The sequence below is a fragment of the Artibeus jamaicensis genome, unplaced genomic scaffold (genome assembly GCF_021234435.1).
Source record: "Artibeus jamaicensis isolate MK-2021 breed Jamaican fruit bat unplaced genomic scaffold, CSHL_Jam_final contig_3243, whole genome shotgun sequence".
NCBI classification, from domain to species: Eukaryota; Metazoa; Chordata; class Mammalia; order Chiroptera; family Phyllostomidae; genus Artibeus; species Artibeus jamaicensis.
The window spans coordinates 1,315,861-1,341,592 of record NW_026521766.1 but is presented as its reverse complement, the minus strand read 5'-3'; the positions used below and the strand labels follow the sequence as shown (position 1 = coordinate 1,341,592).

The window sequence follows — 25,732 nt, the reverse complement described above, 5'->3', positions numbered from 1 at the left end:
CTTCTTAAAAAAAAACAACAAACTCTTCTTGTTTAGGGGAGCCTTTTTTGGTCGAAATTTTACCATATACTCATCCTATAGAAAACTTCCTTAAATCCCAGCAAAAAGCCCCCACTCTGGACCCTTTGCTTGAGAGCTAGGTTCTGCCCTGCTGTAGTCCATGCAGTTCCCTGCAGGGTCAGAGTCCAGAGCCTAGAGACACACCCTTCTATTCCTGGGGAGCTTTCTGGTCTGTTCCAGGAGGTTGGCTAGAGAGCTGGAGAACACATTCCAAGGCCTGGGCTGGGGAGGGTGCTGGTATGGTTTTCCTTGGGAGGGGACAGGGTTGAAACAAAAAGGAGGCTTCCCTGAAACCAGCTCTCTCTGCTTTGACACTGATTAGTGCAGCGCTTGAGTCCAAGAACTCTAGGAACAGTAGGAAGGCGTATGTAGGAAGGCGTATTTGTCAAGGTAGAAACAGTTTATTAGCTGAGTTTATAACTTCTAAACATTTAGGTATATGTACATGGACCTCCAGCTTCACCCCTGATGGGGCCCTGCAAACGTCAATGACAAGACTGAGTATGTACATAATTTGTGGGTATTTTTGTGTGTATTTGCTTACTTAAAATCTGTATTTGGAATTTCTACATTAGAATACTGGGGATTTCAATAATAAAATTAGCATTTTATTTAAATAGCTTGTATTGGCTATTTATCAGGAAAAGTAACTGTCATCATAAATGGCCTATAATAGAATCTGCAAGCGCAGTGCACAAGTCAGTGTAGTATTTTCAGGTATACAACCATCACCACAAAAAGAAACCCACGCCATTAGCAGGGTGTGACTGAGTCTGACCACTGTAATATGAGTAGGAAGGACGTGCATAATTCCACAGCAAATCTTTGCAGAGCGACTGTTTGTGCCGTACGTGGCTCATCTGGTCTGTATTCCTTACCAGACTCTAAGCCCCTTATGAGGATAAGGCACATGCCTGACACATATTTTAATTTTTCTACAGTATTGCAAAGGCTTTATAAGAAATATTTGTTGAATAGTTATAAACATAGAAATTAATTTTTTAAATCCTTGATATTGGTTATTTTATCATTACTTATTTAAGATTGTGGGAAAAATCTTATTAATGAATAATTTTAGCTTTAATATGTATTATGAAAATGCACAAATGTTTCCAAACCAATATTTAGTTTCAGAGCCTGATCCTGAGTCTAACAAGGTAACATTACTAATATTCTGTAAGAGCCTATTAAATAACTAAGTATTTTCCCACAATATTGTTTTTAGAAGTTCCAGGAACACAGAAATTTCACTTAATTCACTATTATGATTGAATAGATATTTATTAGTCACACTGAAGGTAGTTAAAACTCATTTTTAAAAGATTTTAATTACTTATTTTTAGAGAGAGGAAGGGAGGGAGAAAGAGAGGGAAACATGGACATGAGTGAGAAGCACCAATTAGTTGCCACCAGTACTGCCCCCACCAGAGACCAAGCCCCCAACCCAGTTATGTGCCCTGACTGGGAACCGGATGGGTGACCTTTCAGTTTATGGGACAACACCCAACCCACTGAGCCACACCAGTGAGGGCCAACCTAATTTTTTAAAGAACAAATGTTTCTAAAACATTAAAACTGAAAACATGGTTCTGCACAAAATTTTGCAAATTTTGAGCTGAAATTTACTTCATTTTCTAAGAAACAAGAGAGAATTTTCTAAAGAGAGAACTATTTTCTCTTTAGGAAAAAAAAAGTGAATTCTATATATGAGGGGAGACCCCCCCCCACCAAAAATAACCAGAGTTATCTTCTGGAGGGCAGGACCTTTGTAGTACAGGCTTCCCCTGCTAGATGAGTATTCCAGGAATCCATCTCTATCAGTGTACCAGTGGGCATTGTTGTGAGAGGCTGTGTTCAGCTTCAGTGATTTTTTTTTTAAGACTCTTTCAGGGAGTTTGCCCATGTCCTGATGGGTCATTTATAAGCGCACCTGTTCATACTGCCTGAGTGTTCAGCAGTTTTTCTCCAAAAATGGCATGACCCCCAGGCCCCACCCTCCCTATTCACCTGATCTTGTCCCAAGTAACTTTGTTTGTTTCCTTGGATAAAAAAAGTCCTCAAAGGGAAATGTTTGCCCATGTGGAAGAGAAGAAACAAAAAACATCAGAAGCACTAAAAGGCATCAAAACTGCTGAGTGCAAAAACCGTTTTGAGCGGTGGAAAAAATGTCTTGACAGGCGTATTGCGTCTGATGCAGAGCACTGTGAAGGTGACTGAGGTTTAAACACGTGAGAGTAAACACACAATTTTTTATAAATAAATTCCAGTTTTTGGGGGTCCCCCCTTATATTATATGCTTCCCCCTTATATTATATGCTTCCTTTGCCTTATATATACATATAAGGCATATATATATATATATATATATATATATATATATATGCATGCACTGACATTTAAACATGGTATAACTTTTGATCAATAAATAGTTATAAAATAAACCTTCAGAATTTAGTCATTAAAAAGTGTGTCCAGACACTTCTCTTATACAACCTTTTTTGATGGGAATAAATATCAAGATTCAAGGAGATACACATTTTAAACAAGCAGTGTAAATGAATTTTAGTATTTACTAACTTAAATACTCAAGGACTTGGTTTGAGGAGTCCAACAGACTGAAAGTCTGCTTTTCAAGACTACTATTATCTTCCATCAGAGGAGAGATTTTGGCATTTCTGTATTCTAATAGTTCACCATCCTTGCTTGATGTCAGTAATTCATTATCAAGGACACCAACAGTTGCGTCTTCTACCAAAATATTTGCTTGGTATGCTCCAACTGGAATTTCAGGCAATCCAATGTAGTCATGATCTGCCACCACTGAGCCTTGTAAGAGATAAAGACTGTCTGAAAGAAGAACATCATAAGTTTACCTTTTAGAATGGTAATTAAATGTCATTTTAAAATTAAACAATGTTGAATGAGGAATAAAACCCCAAATAATAAAAATTAGCTAGATTAACTTCTGGTGGGTTCTTCTGTCTACTAAGTAAATAAACATTTCAAAGAATGAATAAAATGATATATAAAACTGAGAGCTCATAGAGATAGGACTCAGGAAAGACCAAGGATTTTAAAAGAGCCAAGTGTGCCTGTCCTCTTGACGTGTCTTTGGTGAATGTGGGAGAGGGCGTGGAAAGGTCTGGGGATTATGGTGTAGATTAAAAACAGTTACAAACTGTATTTTTGATACTGGTGATATCCTTAACATGCTTCTATAAAACACTGTGCGTGAATTAATGGAGTCTTGAAAGATATTTTTAAAAGTAAAATTGTTAAATGCTTACATTTGCAAATTTGGATAATTCTTTAATCTTTATAGAACTCATATTAGGACAATAATCAATGAGAAGGGCTTTGTCCAATAGCAACAAGCAAGAAAAAAATCAATGAAATAGAACATTTTTAGATTCTGTTGATAGAGGTTCAGCATCAAAGTTCAGTATTAGCATATTTATACTGAAGAAGGCAACAGAGTGATTTATAAGAAAACTTAAAAAAGGACAAGTATGGTAAAAATGTTGTTGATGAAAATTTTCTAATAACCATAATGAATTCCATAGGTTCAAGGCAATGTACAATGTTGCAAACTATCAATTTCAGCAGATACCACAGAGTTTAAGGTATCTCCAAAGTTTCTTGCACACATCTTTGATGAGGAAAGTTTTCTATCTCAAAACTTTTTTCCCCACACAGTTGAAGCAGGTCTATTTAGAAAAATATATCCAGTAAGCATCTATCAAAAAAGAAATGCATAGATGTAAAACTTCAAGTCAATATTCAGAACTCAAAGGCATTTTTCTATACCAACAATGAAATATCATAAACAGAAACCAAGAAAAAAATCCCATTTGATATACAACAAGAAAAATAAAGTACCTAGGAATAAACCTAACCAAGGAAGTAAAAGACCTGTACTCATAAAACTATACAACAATGAAAAAAGAAATTAAGGAAGACACAAACCAATGGAAGCATGTACCATGTTCACTGATTGGAAGAATTAATATCATCAAAATGTCCATACTACCCAAAGCAATTTATAGATTCAACATAATCCCTATTAAAATAGCAATGACATATTTTACAGATATAGAACAAACATTTCAAAAATTTATATGGAACCATAAATGACCTCAAATAGCCATAGCAATTTTGAGAAAGAGGAACAAAGTAGGAAGGATCACAATACTGATATCAAACTGTAATACAAGGCCACTGTAATCAAAACCTGGTACTAGCATGAGAACAGACACATAGACCAATGGAACAGAATAGAGAGCCAAGAAATAAACCCAAGTCTCTATGGTCAATTAATATTTAACAAAGGGGGCAGAAGCACAAAATGAAGTAAAACTAGATTCTTTAACAAATGGTGTTGAGAGAACAGCTACATGCAAAAAAATGAAACTCAACTACCAGCTTATACCATACACAAAAATAAACTCAAGATGGATAAAGACTTAAATATAAGTCACGGCACCATAAAACTACTAGAGGAGCACATATGAAGGAAAATCTCAGATATTCCATGCAGCAACATTTTTACTGATTTGTCCTGTACAGCAAGGGACATAAAGGAAAGAATAAACAAATGGGACTTCATCAAATAAAAAGCTTCTGAACAGCTAAAGAAATCAGCAAAATGAAAAGGAAACCAAACATATAGGAAAATATATTTGCAAATGATACCTCGGACAAGGGTTTGATCTCCAAAATATATAAAGAACTCACACAACTCCACTCCAAGGAGACAAACCAATTAAAAAATGGGCAAAGGACCTGAACAGACATTTCTCCAAGGACGACATACAGAGGACCCAGAGATATATGAAAGGATGCTTAGCATCACTAGCCATCAGAGAGATGCAATTATTCTTCATTAACATTAGATGTCTAGTAGTTTGCTGCACACATCATGCTGTTTTATAATTCCATTTATTAGCACATGTAATTCTAAAAATCAAAATTGATTTTATAAGTGAATGAGATTTTATGATGTGTCAACTAAGTCCTGTGAAAAATAACTTGAAAAAGTACTTCTGATTTTTTTCCTTTAGTTTACACAACAGTTTTTCTTTTAAAGCAATGTACTTTTCTGCTTTAGTTGGTAATTCTGGAGTTCTGGTAAAACAACAGATAAAACAATAAAGACAATTCGAGAATCTTAATAAATAAATAAATAAATAAATAAAACCACAATTAAGATACCACTTCACATCAATCAGAATGACCATTATAATAACCAAATTAACAAACAATAAGTACTGGTGAGGTTGTGGAGAAAAGAGAACCCTAGTGCGCTATTGGTGGGAATGCAGACTGGTATAGCCACTGTGGAAAACAGTATGGAATTTCCTCAGAAAACTAAAAATGGAACTGCCTTTTGACCTGGCAATTCTGCTGCTGGAATTGTACCCCAAGAATCCTGAAACACCAATTCAAAAGAACCTATGCACTCCAGTGTTCATAGCAGCACAATTTATAATAGTCAAGTGCTAGAAGCAACCTAAGTGCCCATCAATAGAACAGTGGATCAAAAAACTGTGGTACATTTACAGGATGGAATACTACACAGCAGAAAGAAAGAATGAGCTCCTACCCTTTGTGACAGCATGGATGGAAATGGAGAGCATTATGGTTAGTGAAATAAACCAGGTGGTGAAAGGCAAATACCATATGATCTCAACTATAAGTGGAACCTAATCAACAAAACAAACAAGCAAACAAAATATAACCAGAGACACTGAAATTAAGAACAAACTGACAGTAACCAGAGGGGATGTGGGATGGAATAATGGGGGAAATGGGGGAAGAGCTGTTGAGAACATGTGTAAAGGACACATGGACACAGCCAAAGTGGGGTAGGATCAAGGGTGGGAAGTGAGATGGTTGGAGTAGGGGAAATGGTGGAGAGAAATGAAGACAACTGTACTTGAACAACAATAAAAATATAAAAAATAAATACATAAAATTTAAATAAAAAAGCAAAAAAATTAATAGAAATTTTGAAATTTTATTATAGGAAAAAAGTTACCACTGTGGTTTGCTAGTAATGCACTTATAGACCTTGAGCTTAAGTACTTCCTAGTTTACTGGACTTAGAAGCAAATAGACTTTACAAAACCCATCTTTTTGTCAGAAGAGAGAGGTTCTGTATGTAAGTGATGCACACACACATAGACACTTTCTTTTAAATAAGTGATAAACTTTAAAGTACCTTATTATACTAAGGATTATACTCAGCAAATTCTATACAAATCACTTTGTATGCAACAGAAAACTACTCTGGAGATTTCAAGCTTTGTTGGTACAGAAAAAAAAATTCTCATTCATTCAGAAAGGTCAAATATGTTTCAACTCCTACTGTGGTCTAAATCTACTGGAGCCAACAGAAATGTTCTTTAAGTTAAAAAAGATTACAAAAACTACCAGAAAAGAGACTCTCAAGACCTTATGTACATGTGAAAAAATATTTTAGATATACTGGGTTATATGAAATATATTATTAAAATTATTTTCATCTATTTGTACTGTTTTAATGTGACTAATAGAAAATTTGAAATTGCATATTGCATAATTTTTATATTACATATTTTTGGACAATACTGACTTGCAATAATCCTAAATTAGCAATATAGAAAAGAAGAAAAGTTATCGCTTACAAACATTTTTAATGGACTTGTACTCAGTCACATTATACAAGAGACTTTAAATATTTTTTCTCAATCTATTGATTTAGTTATGATTATGACACCTGTCTGATGAAATATTTCAGTTTTTTAAAAAAGATTTTATTTAATTATTTTTAGAGAGAGGGGAAGGGAGAGAGAAAAGGGGAGTAATTTCAATCAACTGCCTCTTGCCCAACTGGGGACCTGGCCCATAATCCAGCCATGTGCCCTGACTGGAAATCGAACCGGCAACTTTTCAGTTCACAGGCCGGCGCTCAGTTGACTGAACAACACCAGCAAGGGCAGCAATATTTCAGTTCTGACCAGACTGAATAATTACATCTTTGGTTTCTTAGAAATAGAAGCATTTTTAAGACATTTCAGTCAGGAAAGTGGTATCAGCACTTCTGACATACTTTTCCTTATGCAGTTTTAAGGAGTAAAAAATGAGATTAAGAAACAAAGTTGCCCTGGCTGGTATCTAAGTTGGTTAGAATCTTGTCCTGATGTGCCAACGTTGTGACTTTGATCCCCACTTAGGGCACATACGAGAATCAATCTATGAATGCAGAAATAAGTGGAGCAACAAATCAATGTCTCTCTCCTTTCCTCTCTCTCAAAAAATGAATAAATAAAATTAAAATTTTTTAAAAGAAAAAATTTTAAACTTTTTCAGATTTATTTATGTTCACACTATCCTTTTAAAGTTATTTATTTATAATCATTTATTTTGCAATTACAGTTGACATACAGTATTATTATTATTAGATGCATACCTCAGTGATTAGACATCATATAACTTACTAAAATGATCCTAATAAATTCTGTACCAATCTGAGACTACACATACTTACTATTATCAACTATATCCCTATACTGTACTTTACATCCTCATGATTATTCTGCAAAAAGAAAAAAAAAATTTTTGTGTTCTTAAGGAGGAAAAAAAATAAGTTAAAATTAAAACCTCAGATCAGAGAAGTCTGAGTGACCTGGATTAATTTATTTCTCTAACTATTAAGAAAAGGATAAGGTTTTATAAAACTTAATTTTCTTATCCCGAAGAGAGGTGACTAGACTATTCCTATACACTCAGAGGGCCTGATAATCCTAAAGGCACTAGAATGTGCTGCCATACTAGTATATCTTTTCATGATAAAATAACAATAACTATAATTTGATACTACATAATTGTTATTATAATAACCAATACTAACAACTGAGAATTGACTGACTCAGAGTTTACAGATTATGTAAGAGGCCAAAGGGAGGCTCTTGGCATAAACTGTATTAAATAATAAAGTCAAGGTCATGGGCTTGACAATATAGGGACTAAACTTTGTTTTGTTTAATAAAAACAGATTATATTGTGGTGGACAGAATTATGGACCACTAAAGACCGCCATATACAAATCTGTGGAACCTGTGAATATATTACCTTACATGGCAAAGATGAATTAAGATTGTGATGGAATTAAAGTTATTAACCAGCTTACCTTAAGATAAGGAGTTCATCCTAAATTATCCTGGTGGGCCCAAAGACTAGGGCCCTTCATTGTGGAAGAATAGGAGGTTGGAGTGATGTGATGTAAATGGGACTACCTGCCACTGCTGGCTGTGAAGACAGGGGAAGAGGGCCACCAGCCAAGCCATACAGGCAGCCTCTAGAAGGTGAAGAAGGCAAGGAAACAGTCCAGAGCCCACAGAAGGGAACGAAGCCCTGATAATGACTTGATTTTAGCCTAGTCTCAAAAGCCTTGATTTTGAGACCTTTTTTGGACCTTAAGCTACTGAACTGAAAGATAATAAACGTTTGTTTCAAGCCACTAAATTTGTGGTAATTAGTTATGGCAGCAAAAGGAAACTTACAATACATTGAAAACTACTGTACAAACTGTAAAAGGCAATCACACTAAATCTTCTGGGGGACACAGACACAAATCTATCACAATAATTCCTACCCCCCCCCAAAAAAAACAAAAGAAAGTAAACAAAACTACTTAAACGCTATGACATATAAAATAATGGTTCAACAACATTTTTCACTTCAAAAGGGAACATTGTGATTACGACGAGACACTATGGTATATCATAAAATGTCTTAAAACAATTAGTCTTGAAAAGGTGTCTAGCACTGAACTAGACAAAATGACAACTAAGAATGCTTAAAATAACAATGAGATATTGTAGACATAGTACAGAATGTGCTCCCTCTACATTATGTTCTAGATAAGAAGTTGGAAACAGAAGCATATCTGCTTTGGACAGCGAGTCTTAATACAACCATGAGATCTTGGGGCTGGTCAAAGTAACAATGACAAGTACAGACAGACAAGTTCATAGTTCTCTTGGCTATAGCTCATCCAAATTTATGTCAAATAAACAAATGGGGTACTTATTTGAAGATATTTTGCTTGCTTTAAATTCAGTTCAAGACTCTTTACAATCAGCTTCTGAAGTGAAGACTTTCAGGAAAACATGCAATAATGAAGAAAATATTGCAGAAATCATATTATTGTGAATTTCTACAAGTCAGAAAAACATAAAAAAGGACCAAGTAGTAACCAAGAACCAGATTCCAGGAGGACCGATCAACACTTTCTTGGGTAAAAAAAAAAGTTCACCCATCGATCTCAGGTTCCTTATGTGTAGTGTAGTACTAAATTGCAATTTCCTCTATATTATTGCAGAGTTCAAGCAGGATGCAAAAATTATACTGCCTTTGTTTAGATACTGTTCTACACAACTGTATTCTGAAATATTCAGCAGTAGCAAACTGCAAATTGTTGATACAGATCTTGAAACAGAAATACTTTAAACATAAATTTTGTATTAATAAAGGAAAGTTAACACATTAGAAGGCAGCTGAATGCCGAAGATTAAGAAGAAAATCATGGTAAAGAAGAAAGGACAACATGTACCTGCGTAAACTGCAGAAAGGAGAAATCAAAAAGGATAGCTCAGAATCAAGAGGCACAAGAAATAAAGTGCTTATCTTCTGACAGAGAATGAAAGTACTGTGAGCTTTCAGAATTAGAACAGTCCAAGATAAGAAGTCCAAGGTAAGATTACTATTGGAGCAACTGGGTCTGTCACAAGCAGATGGAAAGGTACTAAGAGGTTCTAACATGGGCTTTGTGACCTGACCAAAACCAGAAGCACAGCTGAGTTATTACTGAGCAGACGCCCAGGGGCTTCAGATCATATGAAGTGCAGATTATCTGCTGCGCCTCTAATTACTATTTGTTGGGGATGGCCCTGCTTGGTTTCAGGAGCTGAAACCCCCCCATGGCGAAGGCTGAGTGAGCAACCTTCGAGGACCATAAGCCACTAAGGAGACAAAGCTTATCTCCCTGGCAGGGGCGCCGCTTCTGCTCCTTTTTCCATAACTGGGCCCCAATGCTTGATCAGTTAGCCAATGACAGGTAAGATTCCCAAAGAGGGGAACTGCCTAAGACAGGCATTATTACATGGAGGCCCCAGGGAAGGACTTTGGGGGCTATGGAGAAAGGGGGTGATGGACCCTCGCCCCTTGGCTTTGACAAAACCTGAGTCCTCAGTCTGTCTGTGAGACATCTGTTAGAATTTCTCGGCTAGTTGCCTCCACTGTCTGACTAAATGAAAGCCTGAAAACAATGACAAAGGGTGGTGCACCCTTGTGCTTGGAATGGCAGTTCCTCGCGGTAATCAGGCATAAGAAAGAGTTCCTAAAAGTCCTGTGACGCCTGCTTTGCTAAGAGTGCTTTCATTCATATGTTAAGGGTCCGAACAGGAAATAAGTATGTCTCCCAAAGTTTCTGAAACTTTGTCTATCTCTTTCCTGATAGACAATGACTCAGACTAAACCCTCAGATTTCTTTGAAATGTTATCTACTGTTTGATCCTTGCCGCCCTGTATTCCTGTGTATTACAACCCAATAAAAGCCCCTGGAGGAAGGGGCTCCAGGCCCTTCTCCTTTGAGGGACAGGCCACCTTTCCTCCCCAAGCAGATCATGTCTTGGTAGTGTGTTACTTTCATCCGCAGATGGGGGTACTTGTGGAAAAAGTCGCCCCCACAATTATTTACATAAGCCTGTCGCTTAAGCCAGTTATTCATACTGTTTAAAACTATACTATGTTGTATCTTTCATTAATTTGTTATTCACATTCATGATACTGATACTCGATCTTTCTTTATATAAAATGCAACATTAACTGGTTAAGGTTCCAATGAACTGCCTCTCAGTTATCGAACCCTGGAGAAACTCCAGGGAGCAGATACATGGGACAAAGTAAGTCTCAGTGAAAGCGGGATTTAATGTAAAAGCCCTAGTAAAATGTCGTTCAGCTCTAGACTACGAAAAAAAGGGTTAGAGAAATCAGGATATCTTGACTGCTCAGAACCATATTTGGGGCCAAGTATAACCTTGTTTAGGGTGCTATCACCCTTTTAACATTTTGAGTATACCCCACTATGCCCCTCCCCTCCACCCACCATGATCTATCATGCAATGTTAAAAAACTAATCAGTTTTTAAAAGTTCCCTATTATATTTCTCTCACAACAGAATTCTGGACAGAATGTCTGCTTTGGCATTAATTATCTGAGTTGCTGTTTTGTTCATGGTAAAATGAGGCACAAAGCTGCTCACAAAATACCATGAATGTGAAAATAGAGGACACATAATTGCTTCTGTGAAACAGGTTCAGTATCCCCCACATGAACCGCAGGAAAGTATGTTAAAAGCACACTAGATATCAGAATAAAATCTCTCACAAGCCTGACAGTTTCAGAAAAGACTTTCTAATGAGACAGATCACCTGGGATCCAAAACTGTATGAAATTTTATAAAAATGAGAAGGGAAAAGGAAACTTAACCAAAGCAGGAGTTGTAGGGATTATATTTTGAACTTCTCTCCTCATTCAAATAAAATAAAAATGTAGAGAAATGTAGAGATATTTACCTTGATCACTGGATTCTCTTACATAGGGCTTAAGGTGAGCTATTTTGATAGGTCTTTTAAGCCTAGTCCCAGTGTTGTCTCTCAGAACAGCACACCCACTTTCTGTAATATAGTCTATGACACAAGGACCAACCCATTCGGACCGGAAACGACCATCCTTCCACCAATTTTTCCTTTGTCTTAAAACTTCATGACCCACTTTTAGATGAAATGGATTTAATTGCTTTGGTTTCTTTTTAACAATGATTTTGCTTTTATTTATTTTATCAATATCCGTATTCTCCATCTACAATTGCAAAAAAAGGGAGAATAAAGTGATGAATGAGCTACAGTTTCTTGAAGGTAAATGTAGGTAACATTTAATATAACAGAATGGTTATTTATTGAGATGCTACTTGAAAAGAAGGCATGGATACTATTTAATTCTTAAAAAATTTCAAAGTCAGCATTTCTCAAAATATACCAAAAAAGGTAAAATGAAATAAATTTAGTAATTTGCCCAAGTCAAACAACTAAAAAGCAATACGATCAGGGATTTGAATTCTGCTCTACTTGACTCCATAATGCACAGTTTTCCCATAACTGCCTCTCATAGCTAGAGAGTACACAGTTTAATGAAGACAAGAAAAATTTGATAGAAAAAGAATTGCTTTAAGGGTATATCATATGTATGCACGTATGTATGTATTTGTATTTGTGTATATATATGCTGCAGTATTTTTAAAAATCACTTTATAAATTATACATTTTCTATTATAGAGTTTTCTATTAAATAGAATCACCTTGCCCACAGAAGTTGTCTTATTCTCCATTATTTTATCAGCTTCTTTAATAGCACCTATAATTTTGGCAAACATACTATTATTATCACTATCCATTTCACGGTGAACATCTGAAGTCTCAGGCATATAAGGATTTCGATGAAACATCTGAAAGTATGGTGTATTTTTGGTAGGCTCCTATTTTAAGGAAAATAAACAACAATTTATAATAAAACATTTATCTAGGCAAGAAATAGTGTTAACTTGAAAGTACAGAATTACAAAAAGGCACATACCAAGTGAGTTATGTTGAAGGCAAATGAAACAGCTGATAGGTGATCATCCCAGTTGTTCGGGTGGTCAGCGCAGTGTTTGGAAAGAAACGTTTTGATGGTGTTAGGTATACCTTCAGTTTGGTTAACAGTTTGAGAGGCATGAGAAATTACAATTTGCTTTGTGCCAAACAATCTATACAGTTCGACATTGATCTGAAAAATATTTTAAAAAGCTGACTTTAAATTTTATTTTATTTTTCCTTTAGTTAAAAGATTTTAAAAGAATTTGAATTTTGCCTTTTTCATTGACCACAACCACTCTATGTAGAAACATATATATTTTGTTTAAAACAGTAATTATAATTTATTGCACAGGGTCCTACTAGGTGCTGGTCAATGCACTACATGGTTTACATTGTTGTCATTATACATTATAATTATATAATGTATTATTAACCCCAGTGCAAAAATAAGAAGCTGAAGCTATGGGAGGGTAGGTGCCTTGTCAAAGACACACACACATCAAGGAAGTGGAAGAACAGAATTTAACAACAACTCTGAATTCAAGTAACATTTTAATTCAGTAGACAGTTTCTAAAAAAATACTAAGTCATGTAACCAATTAACGGCTATATGACCTTGGCCAAGTCACCACACCCTTGCGTACTCAGTTTCCTCATTTGTAAAATCAGTAAAATCCTACCCAGGACTCTTTTGAGGATTAAAGATGGTGAACAGTTAGCTAGAAGCATCAGTTCCCAATGACATTCAAAGTTACCCTTTCAACCCCAGAGAGTCTGGCCTCCCTTTACTTAAGTTTATATGCTAGGGGAAACAGAGGTGTTCTACGTTACTTGCAGCCAAACACAATTCCTATTTGATATACTACGTACTAGTACGCTATATCCTTTTAACTCAAAAGTAATTAAACAGAAATCCCAGAGAACAGGTGTATTTGGGTCAGTCTCAATCTGAGGTCATAATCAATGGTTTTAAATGACTGACCTTTGCAAAAGGCTTCAACTTCTCTTTCAAGAGACTGTCTAGGAATGATCTTGTGAATCCATTTGTGAGATGCTATCTTGATATCCTTACCCCAATAGCCTTTTTTCTCTTCATCAAACCAGACATTCCACTAGTGGTCACAATTTTGGTTTTCCATAAAACATATTTTTAAAGTTTATCAGAGATTTTAAAAAATTATTTGTATATTTTTCTAAACAATTTAGCAAATACTCTAAGCCATGTTAAAAACATGTTTCTTCATCCAATTATATAATAAACCTCCCTCCTACTATGTATATAGTGTTCTAATCTTATTACAGCACTTTAGCAGGGTTTTCTGTTAATATTTCCTGATAAAACATTTTGTTTGGTGACTATTATGCTTTCTGTGTAATATTTAAGCCATTTAGATAACAGCAAACAGAGTGCATTTTACCAGTCATATGATTTTTAGTTTTTTACATTATTATTAAATCTCATAAAAGAGGCTTATAAACAGTTACTGTTATGTTTAATAAAATTTTCAAAGTCTTGGGTTATCACATGATTTTTTAAATATGACTGAGAAAACTGCTAGTGATTCATACTGGCTTTATACCATCATTATTTAATATCTTGAAGCACTAGATGCACTTACAGTGAGATTCCTCATTAATAAACATGGAAGTGAATCAATATTTCAAATAATGTTTTTTGAATTGTGGTGGTCATTTGCCTATCAGATTAGATTAGTTAATATTTTCATTTCATTAATGTGTCAGTGAAAGGGCTGATACCACAAGTTAATTATTGATAGAAGTGCCAGCTCTATCAATTTCTTGTGCTTGGTAGATGACTGTCTTTTTCATATTATTATGTTTTATTGCAAGAAATTTTGAGATACCTAGCTGTTCTGTGAGGTGTAGTTTAGTGAAAACCAGACAACAGCCACGAATTAAATTACTCCTGAAAGCAAAAGAAGAGTTGAGGCACAACTAGAGATTTCCACATAGTGTGGATTCTCACTTTTCTCTTAGGATCTCTTTGCATGCCATGTGTGACACACTATCATTTGCCTTATTGACTCAGGATGCTATTATTACACTGTCCACATTATTAGTAAAGCTTTCTTTTGTATTAGATAAAAAAGAAATATAAACAGAAATTCTAATAATACTGCCATCCAACAAAACAGATAGTCTCACATACCCTATTTTGCAGACCCACTACTGGGCCTGTCAAGGTAGGCAAGATTATGCTGCAGCTACAAGACGCATTCAAGTCTCAGTGGGTTAACTCAACAGTTTTACTGCTCACCCATTCAAAGTCAGCTGTAGGTCAGAATGTTCTCAAAGGAACTATTCTCCACTAGGTGCCTCAGCACTTCTGGATGAGATATATTCCACCACCCTAAAGTATAGTATCTGGAATATTCTGTCCATTCTCCAGAAAAAAGAGTAAGATTGGGAGACTGAAGAATAGGGAATCTCACTACCTCAGGCTGAAAGTGGCCACACATCTATCTACTCAATGTCTTTGGCCAGATCTAGTTACTTGGGCTTGCCTATCTGCAAGAGACCAGAAGGAGCCAAGTATATTTGAAAGACTAGGAGAACTACTTATTGCTGAGCACTAGAAATTTGTATCACAAAAGCAATTAATGATTATGTGTATTTTATCACTAAAAATTATAAAAGCAATATAACACATAAAAACTGAAAAAAATTAACAAAAAAATCTATATTCTCATCCCTCTTAAAAAATTCTATGGTTAACCTTATGGGTTTTTACTTTAGTCTTTTGTATGTAACTTTACATAATTATGTCAATATATAAATATATAATACATATGTAATAAAATTCTTTACTCAGATTAATTTAACATGTTGTAAACATTGTTCCAGTCATTTCCTTTTCTTTCTTTGTAAACATCATTTATAATGGCTATAAAATATTTCATCATGTGACTAGATATATTTTTCTGAAACATTTCCTTTTCTTTTTGGCTATTTCTCATCTTTTGCTAAAACAGCGTTGTGGTATTTATAATAAATAAATAGTAAGAGCTATTTCCATACTTTAGACTATTGTCTTATAACAAATTCTTAGAAACAGGATTGTTAATGGAAAGAAAAAATACATGGCTCTTACTGGACCTCCAGCAAACTACTTTACAAATAAGTGAGCTTCAAGTTGCAGTGCTACCAGTAATGTAAAGCTGTATCATTCTACCTGTAGTCTATTTAGTATCAATACTATTTTTATTGATTAGACAAGCAAAAAATGGTCTTTTTTCTCATTACTCATAACTACTGAGTTTGAACACTTTCCATATTTACTATTGTTCCCTCTTGTGAATTGTTTTTGCTATTGACTAGATGATTAAATTTAATTTTTTAATAATAAACACATTAGCCCTTTCCTGCATGGATTTGCTTTATTTTTGTTGGCCTATTTCTTGGCCTTTATGTTTTGTTTACTTACTACACATAAGTTCCTAATTTTTTTGTAGTTAAATTTGGTGATGTTTTCTACTGAACTGTGTGACACTGTCTCTAAGCTTAAGAAGTTACCTCCATCTAAAGATTAAAAAAGTCAGTTGCATTTGGTATATGGGTGTATAAAATCATATTATGTGAATTAGGACAGTGTAGCTTTCTCTAACTTTTTTCTTGTATCACTTCCTGTCAATTATACACATTTGTAATTATGCCTTAAGTGCAGTAATTATATTCCTTTAAAAATTTTTCATATATTCTTGCCTGCTTATTCGTTCAAGTAAACTTTAATCTAGAAAAAGGCCAGGGTCAGAAGAAAAGTTCCCTCCTTTTACTTACTCATTAGTTTAAGGCATAAAAGTTCCCTTCTTTTAATGCTGATTAGAAACTCATTAATTACATAAATTATTTTGTGAAAAATTGATATGCTTTGATATTGAATGTTCTCATTCATGAACATGATGCATTTTCTCCTTTAGTGAATCCTCCCTCTACATATCAATCAGAATTTTTACAAAAATTAAAAAAATTTTTTGGTCCAACCACATCATTTTAGCTTGAGGAAACCTAAAGACAGGTTTACAATTACTAAGTGGCATAACTACTAAAATCCTGGTCTCTTAATTTCCAGCCCAACTACCTCTGTACTATAGAATACTAAAACTCTACATCTGCAGCAATTTATCTAAACTAAGCATTCTATAATTTACAGCAGAGGTATCAAACTCATTTTCACTGGGGGCCACATCAGCCTCGTGGTTGCCTTCAAAAGGCCGAATGTAACTTTAGGACTATATAAATGGAACTACTCCTTAACTAGGAGCAAGGAGCTCAGCACTGCCCCAAGGCAGAAACAAGGTGCTGGGCCAGATAAAAAAAGGCGGAGGGCGGAATTTGGTCCTTGGGGCTAGTGTTTGCCACCTGTGATTTATAGGTATGTGAGCAGTAAAAGGTGAACAAAATATGTTCCTAGACCTAAGTCGTTTGTCTACTTACCTGATGAATGAACTCATCTCTTTGGTCCATTATTATTTTCTGAGGAGGTCCATATAAGCAAAATATATTTATAATAGCTTTAGAAATTTCTGATGCTGAAACATCACATAGAGGCAAAATCACAACCCACTTTGTGAACAAATCTGTCATAATTATAGCATATACATGACTTCTGTTGCTTGTATGAAATGGGCCCATTAGATCAACAGTAACTATACTCCATGGATTTTCCACCTTGAGAAAATGCTGTTTAGGTGCTAGAATAACTGTATTTTTTGCCACTTGACAATGATGACAAGCATATACCTACAAAACAGGCACACAATAAAGAAAAGACATGCAAATGTTAATATATTCAACATAATAAAAGCAGTATTATAAATCTGAACTTTAATAGTTAATAGGTACTTTGTGTTTTGAAGACAACACTTTTGGACTATTCTAGAATAGAATAAAAGTTCTATTCAGGATAATAAGCAAATATTCATTGCCACTACTATTAAATGATCATCTTTAGGAGTCTTATTCACATGGAATATAATTCTGGTTTATATTCAATAAACATTTATGAAATGAATAGATCTTGAAACAAGTTTGCTATAATTTTATTTTATTATTAATTTAGAGAGAATGGAAAGGAGGGAGAAAGAGTGGGAGGGAAATACTGATGGGCAAGAGAAACATCTATTGGTTGCCTCGTGCACACCCCTAACCAGGGACAGAGTCCACAGCCCGGGTGTGTGCCCTGACCAAGAACTGAACCAGCTTCCTTTTGCTTTGTGGGACAGTGCCCAACAGACTGAGCATCACTGGTCAGGGCAAGTTTGGTATAATTGTAAATCAGTATATAAATATATAGTAATTTCTATGGGCAAACATTTTGTAAATTTTCACTCCAGTAAATTCATTCATTCATTCATCTACTTGAAGAAATATTTATTAACACATAATTTTATTCCAACAATATTTATAGATGACAGACATTTCTTTAGGCCTGGGGAAAAGAGGATGAACAAAAACAAAACCCATGCTTCCATGCAGCTTTCACGTGAATGAGATGAAAAAAGATCAACTGATCGACTCTGGGATGGTGCCATTGGGTAACACAGTTCTTAAATTCCACTTTGGAAACTACTTTCAAACTAACTCCTGAACAAAACTGAAAAACATCCTTACTGCATTATAGTTACTTTTGATCAAAGTTTTTATTTCTAATTTATATACAAATAACCTCCAGTTATTTTCAAAAATTATATCCATTCTCAAATTAGGAAAATTAAAGGATTTAATAAAATGTTTGTAAAGGAATTGTGGCAGGTTCTTTAGGCAAATACAAATGTTGAGGTCTTTGGAATACCTGCATAGATTCATAAACTGATAACTCATAAATGATACTTTTTAAATGTTGGTTCCATTCTTCATGCCTGAAGTAACAGTCTTTTTGATGCACTATTACAATTATTAAAGGGATCTCTCATATATATTAAGGAATTCCTACCATTTGCAAATTGAGTATACTAGAAGAAGTAGAAATCAAATGATATACCAGCAAGAATCTCAGAATCTGTGGGTAAATTTTCCATCATAAGAACTTGAAGGCTGGCCCTGGCAGATGTGCTCATTTACAGTTTGAGTGTCACCCCATAAACTGAAAGGTCACAGGTTTGATTCCTAGTCAAAGCACATGCCTGGGTTGCAAGTTTGATCCCACATCCAGGTGCAAGAGAAACAACCAATCACTGTTTCTTTAACACTGGTATTTCTCTCCCTCTTTTTACCTCCCTCCCCCTCTAAGCATGTCCTCAAGTGAGGATTTAAAAAAATTTTTTTTGAAAGAAAAAAAAATGTTGAAGGTCCTAGTACATTAATACAGTTACAAAACCCAGACTAATTTCATTATTTTCACAAGTTGATTATACATTTCGTTGGTTTTAGGTTGCTGCCATATTTGACATTACCTATGGCACAAAGATGAAAAAGGCACAAAGATGGGAGCACACACAGGGCCTGACTTATGATGAACATATTCACCTCTCAAGAATTCACACCAAGATCGGATGACTGCCATTGAAAAGGTAATAATTTAGTTAAAGGAATATCTACCCCATTTATATTTTGCCTATACAAAACAGTTCAACGATGACAATTTGGTTCTAAAAATATTACCTAAATATACTGTTTAAATAATATATTTGTTCTAGGTCAAATTATACTTTAGTGATTAAAAATTTTTTGAAAAAACTGGACCACTGTAATAATCTTTAAAATAGAACAAGTGGTTCTCTAGATGACTGCAGACATGTCAGTTGTGTGATACTACTCGGAAACATTTCAGAGAAGGGCTCTTCCTGATTGGTGCATGGTCGTCAATAATTACAGGGAGTTACTTGTATAAAACTGCTGTCAAACCAGTAAGACTGCATTTATGCATCCATCATTTTCAGGATTGTTGGTACTTGGACATATTTTCCCCAAATGACCTTGCCTCCTTATGTCACAGGCCAAACTTGTTCATGTTCACCTCGATAACAGTACCTTTGGCAATAACACCCAAATTAGATCTTTACACCAGCGGCTCCCAATGTTTTTGGCAGCAGTGACTAGTTTTCAGGAAGACAAATTTTCCACAGATCAGGATTGGGGGTGGCAGAGAGACAGGAGGTGGAGTTTAGACAGTACTGCCAGCCAGGGGAGGAGGGAGGTTGGGGACCCCTGCTTTACAGGAAGTAATAGTAGGCATAAGGTGTCTTTATTTCAGGATGTGTTACATGGGCCTTCTTGTAACATAAGCCCACCGGTTTAATGAATCTTTCATATTTAGGTGTTTTTTGAGTAAAGCAATCTCCAACAAAGCAGACTTCAGTAACCATCCTCTTCCATGCTTTTTTCTTTCTCTTTCCTATGTGAACAACTTTTAATATCTCTGTTTCTCCCTGGGCACAGACTTTGGGCAGGGAAACTTCCCATTTTCCTGCTTTCTCTTTTTGTTTTTGTTTAATCATGTTGGAAAGTACTTTAGCTAGAGACTTTCCCTCTCTGTCCAGTAGATAGGCAGGTTACTGCCTCTGGTGGAGTCTTTTCATCATTCTTTTGTTTGGTGTCTCTTTTTTCATGCATATTGGTAGTCTTTTTAATTTGAACTTTCTCAGCATGGCATTGTTTATTGTTTTTGCGCTCTTGAACGATCATGAGCCAGCTGGCCTTTCCTTCTTACTCTTTATCTCAGGTTAATCCAAATGATACCCATAGCACTTAAGGTGTAACTCAACATACTCCTTTTGTGGCATGGTTTCAGCCAGCTGTGAGGTGCAGACCCTCAGATGTAGTCCCCCAGGCATGAAGAAACACTTAACTTTTGGGTCTCAGTTACCCATGAGCCAATTCCATGCAACTTGCCACAGGAAAGGGACACTTCTCTAAAGAAGAATTTTGAAGGCAATTAAAACTGCCTTTAAATGTTTCTGCACAAAAACTACTCATACAAAAAAAACCATAATGAGAACTACCATCAAGAGTAAATCTGGAACAATAATAAATTTTGGGCATCTACTACAAAGACAGTATTCAAAATATTCTAAACAGTAGCCATACCCACTGTTTGACATCGTTGGTCACAGAAGTCCAATAGTAATTGGATTCCACTAGAGTAAGGGTTCTGGATATGCCATGGTGGGCTCCAGTGTCGTTTTCATGGCATTCTCTCAGGACTTTCCTTTTTTCTTCTTCTGAAACAATTACCAAACGGTTTTGTTTTCTGTCTTTTCCAACATAAAACAACTTTTTTTCTGGAATAAATGAAACAAAAATATATATAATTGCAATTTTTAGAGATACGGTTTTATAATCATCACCTTATTTTTTAAACCACAGGTGGCAAACACAAGGCCCGTGGGCCAAATCCGGCCCTCCACCTTGTTTCTACCCGGCAGCAGTGCTGAGCTCCTTGCCCCTTGTTAAGGAGTAGTTACATTTCTACAGTCCTAAAATTACATTTGGCCCGTTGAAGGCAACCATCAGGCTGATGTGGCCCCCAGTGAAAATGAGTCTGATACCCGTTTTAAACCACGAGGTTTTTTAAAAATTAAAAATCTTCCTCTCTTTAAGACAGAATATTCATTTGTAATGATGCTACCATACAAGCTGAAAGGTCCTCGGCTACAACACTTACTAGATATGTAAGAGAAGTACTAGCTGCTATAATTTTGTATATACAAGTAGAGCTATCTTTGCTCACCAAAGTACATGATAACTATGGGAGTATAAAATTATCTTTCTCTATAGGTTACTCAAACTAGAATTAGCAAATGAATTATGTACAGGTGAGCCACTTCAGGAACAGAACTTTCTGAAACAGTGTTTCATCATAACTTCATTTTTGTAAGCAACCGCCTCTCTTAAGTCTTTCTGGATGTGAGTAGGAGATAGGGCTGGTAAACCCAGAAAGTGAGAGAACCTTAATTATCAAGATAGTTCTCAGTTTTCCTTGGAGAAGAGTCTATAGGGAGCAACCAGGGCAGGGAAAGAACTATCACCTCTCCAGTGTGAAGAAAATAACTGTTTGAACTCCAGAATACACCATTAAGCTACTAATATGCTTAATCAAGCACGAGCTGTAAGGGACAGTCATTATTTGAATTCGAAGGTAAGCAAATTGAGGGCTGCAATCTTATCTTATTCATTGACGTACCCCCCAAGGCCTAAAATGTGATCTAACACAGTAGGAACCTGGTAACATTTTTTTACATAAATGATTAAATCAATCAATCAATAAATCCTCACTTTAATCTAAGAGGTATCCCTGTTCTTAACCTTAAAGAGTCATTAGAAGGGGTGCATGTACATGTGGAGGAATGAGCAGGTATTTATTTATTATCTCAGCATTTTTTGACACGCTTTGAAGAAAGCCTGATTCTGTACCTATACATAAAAATCTGACTAATAGCACCAACATTCCTTTAGTTATCTGGTGACTATACATCTTATCTCATTCCAAACCTTCCTTCCCCTTTGGAACAGGAAATAGGTAAAAATTATCATAATCGTTCAAGATATATATTATCCTTTCTAGAGTTTAGTCCATTCAGAGGAACTGGAGGGTCCAAAATTAAATGTAACCTGAGATTATTTAATGGCAGTGGGAGGGGAGAATCACAGAAATAAATATAGTAAGCAAACAAGTTAACTTTGTCAGCATTTTCATATTAAGCATCCTGTAAGTTCTTCACTGATAATGACATGAGTGCTTAAAATGTACCAAGAGAGTAGGAATTACCTGAGGGAAAAGTAGGACAGGTTAATTTAGGTGAGAGTTTTGTTTTCATGGTATCCTCTCCTGACTATAATTTTAAATGTCCCTTCATGCTTAATTAAGAGCCTTCAGTTAACTTCAGTGTAATTTTTATTTTGATTTAGGCTGAATGGCATCATCAATTCACCCGGTCATTGTTTGACAACAACCAATTACTACAGAAATCCCCAGGATTCCACAGAGAACACAGATAGAGAAGCATCTATATTAAGTCAATATTCAAGATTTGGGGCCTTAATTTTACCTTTGAAGACAAATTTTTTTGCCGCTCTTCTTATTCCACTTCTCTCACTTGGCAGTGTAGTTGGATGATATTCACCAGTTCGTTTATAATATGCAATCTGTTTAAGATGAAGGTCACCATTTTTCCCACTACGGACCATTGTGAAACTAGATAAAAGATATTTAAAGGTATAATTTAAGTGATAAGCTAATTCAGTTACTGTTTCAGTTCAGGTTCTGCCATACTTCAGCTTACATGTGAATTGAACATTCCTGGAATATCATCTATGACAGAGATAACTGGAGTACAGAAAAGAATGGTATGATGTATGTGAACTAAAATATTCAAATGTTATTTTTGAGATACATCATCACAAATTATCTTTGTCTCTTTCCAAGTGGTAAGAAATGTTGAAACTTTTCCACATCCTTGGAAAAAAGGAAATGAACAAGTACACTTCAAAAAGTTTTACTTAAAGTTTCAGGCTACCATTAATTAAAATGTTATTTATACCAGATGATTCTGAGACATTTAATTAAATGATAGGTTATAAGGACAGAAATGCAGTTTTACATTACTTCTAAATATGTTTATGGCCACTACAAAATGCAAAAAACAAACCCTCAAATAATTTACGAGAGATGTATTTTAGAAATATTCAAATAATAAATAAGAAAACAGATATTTAGCTATACCAGATCTCACACACTCTTCTGAACTATATGTAAGTTGCTTTTTTGAACAGAAATAATTTTTGTTCCTGTGCATACTTCTCTAGGTTATAAAGAACAATCTGGCTGCATTGGCTGAAACAAAGCAAAACTTCTCTATTTTAGATCCTAAATATTATGAGAAATCACTACCTTAAAAAGACAATTTTTTTCATATTTTCAGTTGAAAGAAACTACCCTGTGCTGGTTTTCTGTTTGCTACCACCCCCACTTCATCCAGAAGCATTTTTTGCCCTTTCTCTGCTGCTGTGCCCTAGGAGACTGACCTTTACCAACTGCATTTATCGTTTTCTATTCCAAAAGGCCATTCTGAAAGACACACTGGGGTGGAAAAATAGGGAGATCAGTAAAAGTCAGTTAACGGACTACTACATAATAAGGCAAGAAATGATAAAATTCTGAGTCCAAGTGGTATCAGTGGAAATAGATAAATTTTGTAAGAACTGTGATTGACTAGATGTGTATAGTGAATAAAATGCAAAGTCTGGGATCACTTCTGAAGTTCTGGTTTAGGGAGGAGAAAAACAGTACTGAACACACATTCAGCTCATGGGCGACCTAAACATGTGGATGGTAGATGAAGTTAAAGCAGTGGAAGAAGGATTTCATGGAAAGTGCACCTAGTAAGAAGAACAGTAGACATATCCTTATCCTAAACATGCACATTAATGAGTACACTCATCTATGCATCCTTCCTGACCACATCTATTTCCTCTAGGTAGAACTGTGTACACCTTTCTTAGTACATCCACAGTGCATGTACCACTTTTATATAATCTTCAACACTTTATTAAACTAATTAGTTTAAATGTTTCTGTCCCAAATATATTGTAAATCCCTTGGAGGCATGAGATTAGCCAAAGAAATAGGAGAAAGGCCAGAAGAGGTTCTGGTCATAGAAACCTAGGGAATAAAGAGCTCTTCAACACAAAATGGATGAGAGGTTATGTGATACCAGAACTAAAGTCTGTCTAGTTTTGACAATAGTTACAGTAGAACAGGGATGGTACCTAGATACCGAATTGCATTGAGGTATGGAATAAATGGGCATTGAGAAAGTGGATTTAATAAGCTTAAGTTTAGTTATGAAGGCAAGGAATTACAAGACAGTTGCTAGAGTCAAATGCAAGATTCGGTCACTGATCTTAAAAAATATCATTGGGTTCCTGCTATGTGTCAGACACACACACTGGAGATACAATAATGAATAAGACATATATCCTCTTGACCTTTATGAAATTTAGATTCTATTAGGGTTAAGAGATTGTTTTGACATCCAAGTTCAAAGAAGCTTTGTTCACAATAGGCAAAAAGTGGCCCCAAACCAAATTTCGATCAGTGGATGAATGTGTAAACAAAACAGGAACGTATGTATACAATGGAATAATTATTCAGTTTAAAAAGGAAAAAATTATGACACATACTACATGGACAAACCTTACTGACATATGCTAATGTAAAATAAGCCAGTCACAAAAACACAAATACTGTATGATTCCACATATATGAGGTACCCAGAGTAGTTAAGTTTGTAGAAAGCAAAAATTAGAATGGTAGTTGTCGGGGTGTGGGGGTTTGGAGTAATGGGGAAGTCACTGTTTAAAGAGTACAGAGTTTCAGTTATCCAAGAAAAAAAGAGTCCTAACAATGAATAGATGGCAGTGATAGTTACAATGTAAATGTACTTAATCCCACTAAACTGTACACTTTAAAACAGTTGAGATGGTTGTGGCTGGTGTGGCTCAATGGACTGAGTGCTGGCCTGCTGACCAAAGGGTTGTTAGTTCAATTCCGTCAGGGCACATGCCTGGGTTGAGGGCCAGGTCCTCAGTAAGGGACACACAAGAGACAACCACACACTGATGTCTCTCTCTTCTCTTTCTCCCTCCCTTCTCCTCTAAAAGTAAACAAAGAAAATCTTTTAAAAATTAAATAAATAAATAAATAAATAAATAAATAAATAAATAAAATAGTTGAGATGCTGAAAATGTCATTTAGAGACTTTCATAGCTCGAGAGAAGTCAATGCCCAGCTCAGAGCTTCAAAGGACAGGCTGGCTCTCTTGCTAGATACTACCTTAATGAAACCAGTGGCATTTACCTTTTCGAAAATCACAGGCCCTTACGAATTATGCTAAAAAGCCTCGATGACAGCACATCTGTTTATAACATGGGCTTACTGAATGTTTTAAAGCCACTATTGAGACCTGCTGCTCCAAAAAAAATCCTTTCAAAATACAACTGCTTACTGACAACACACCTGATTACACCTAAGATCT

General features: G+C 35.4%; 1 protein-coding gene and 1 pseudogene across 2 annotated transcripts in view; both read right to left on the bottom strand.

Annotated features, from left to right (window-relative positions):
• Positions 1 to 1,322: 1,322 nt before the first annotated feature.
• Positions 1,323 to 25,732, bottom strand: part of GIN1 (gypsy retrotransposon integrase 1) — a 32,509-nt gene continuing 8,099 nt past the window's right edge. The window contains exons 2-8 of one of the 2 annotated variants that reach the window (XM_037142676.2): positions 22,745 to 22,890; positions 20,784 to 20,977; positions 17,193 to 17,498; positions 12,736 to 12,927; positions 12,461 to 12,637; positions 11,679 to 11,964; positions 1,323 to 2,907 (exon numbers count right to left, since the gene is read on the bottom strand). In XM_037142676.2, coding sequence (XP_036998571.2) covers positions 2,633 to 2,907; positions 11,679 to 11,964; positions 12,461 to 12,637; positions 12,736 to 12,927; positions 17,193 to 17,498; positions 20,784 to 20,977; positions 22,745 to 22,883 — 1,569 coding nt within the window. In that variant the 5' untranslated portion in view covers positions 22,884 to 22,890 and the 3' untranslated portion in view covers positions 1,323 to 2,632. Of the gene's footprint in view, positions 2,908 to 11,678; positions 11,965 to 12,460; positions 12,638 to 12,735; positions 12,928 to 17,192; positions 17,499 to 20,783; positions 20,978 to 22,744; positions 22,891 to 25,732 lie in introns of those variants that run through there. The other variant, XM_037142677.2, reaches the window with a different exon arrangement.
• On the bottom strand, positions 17,819 to 20,786 carry LOC119047254 (ribosome biogenesis protein NSA2 homolog; annotated as a pseudogene).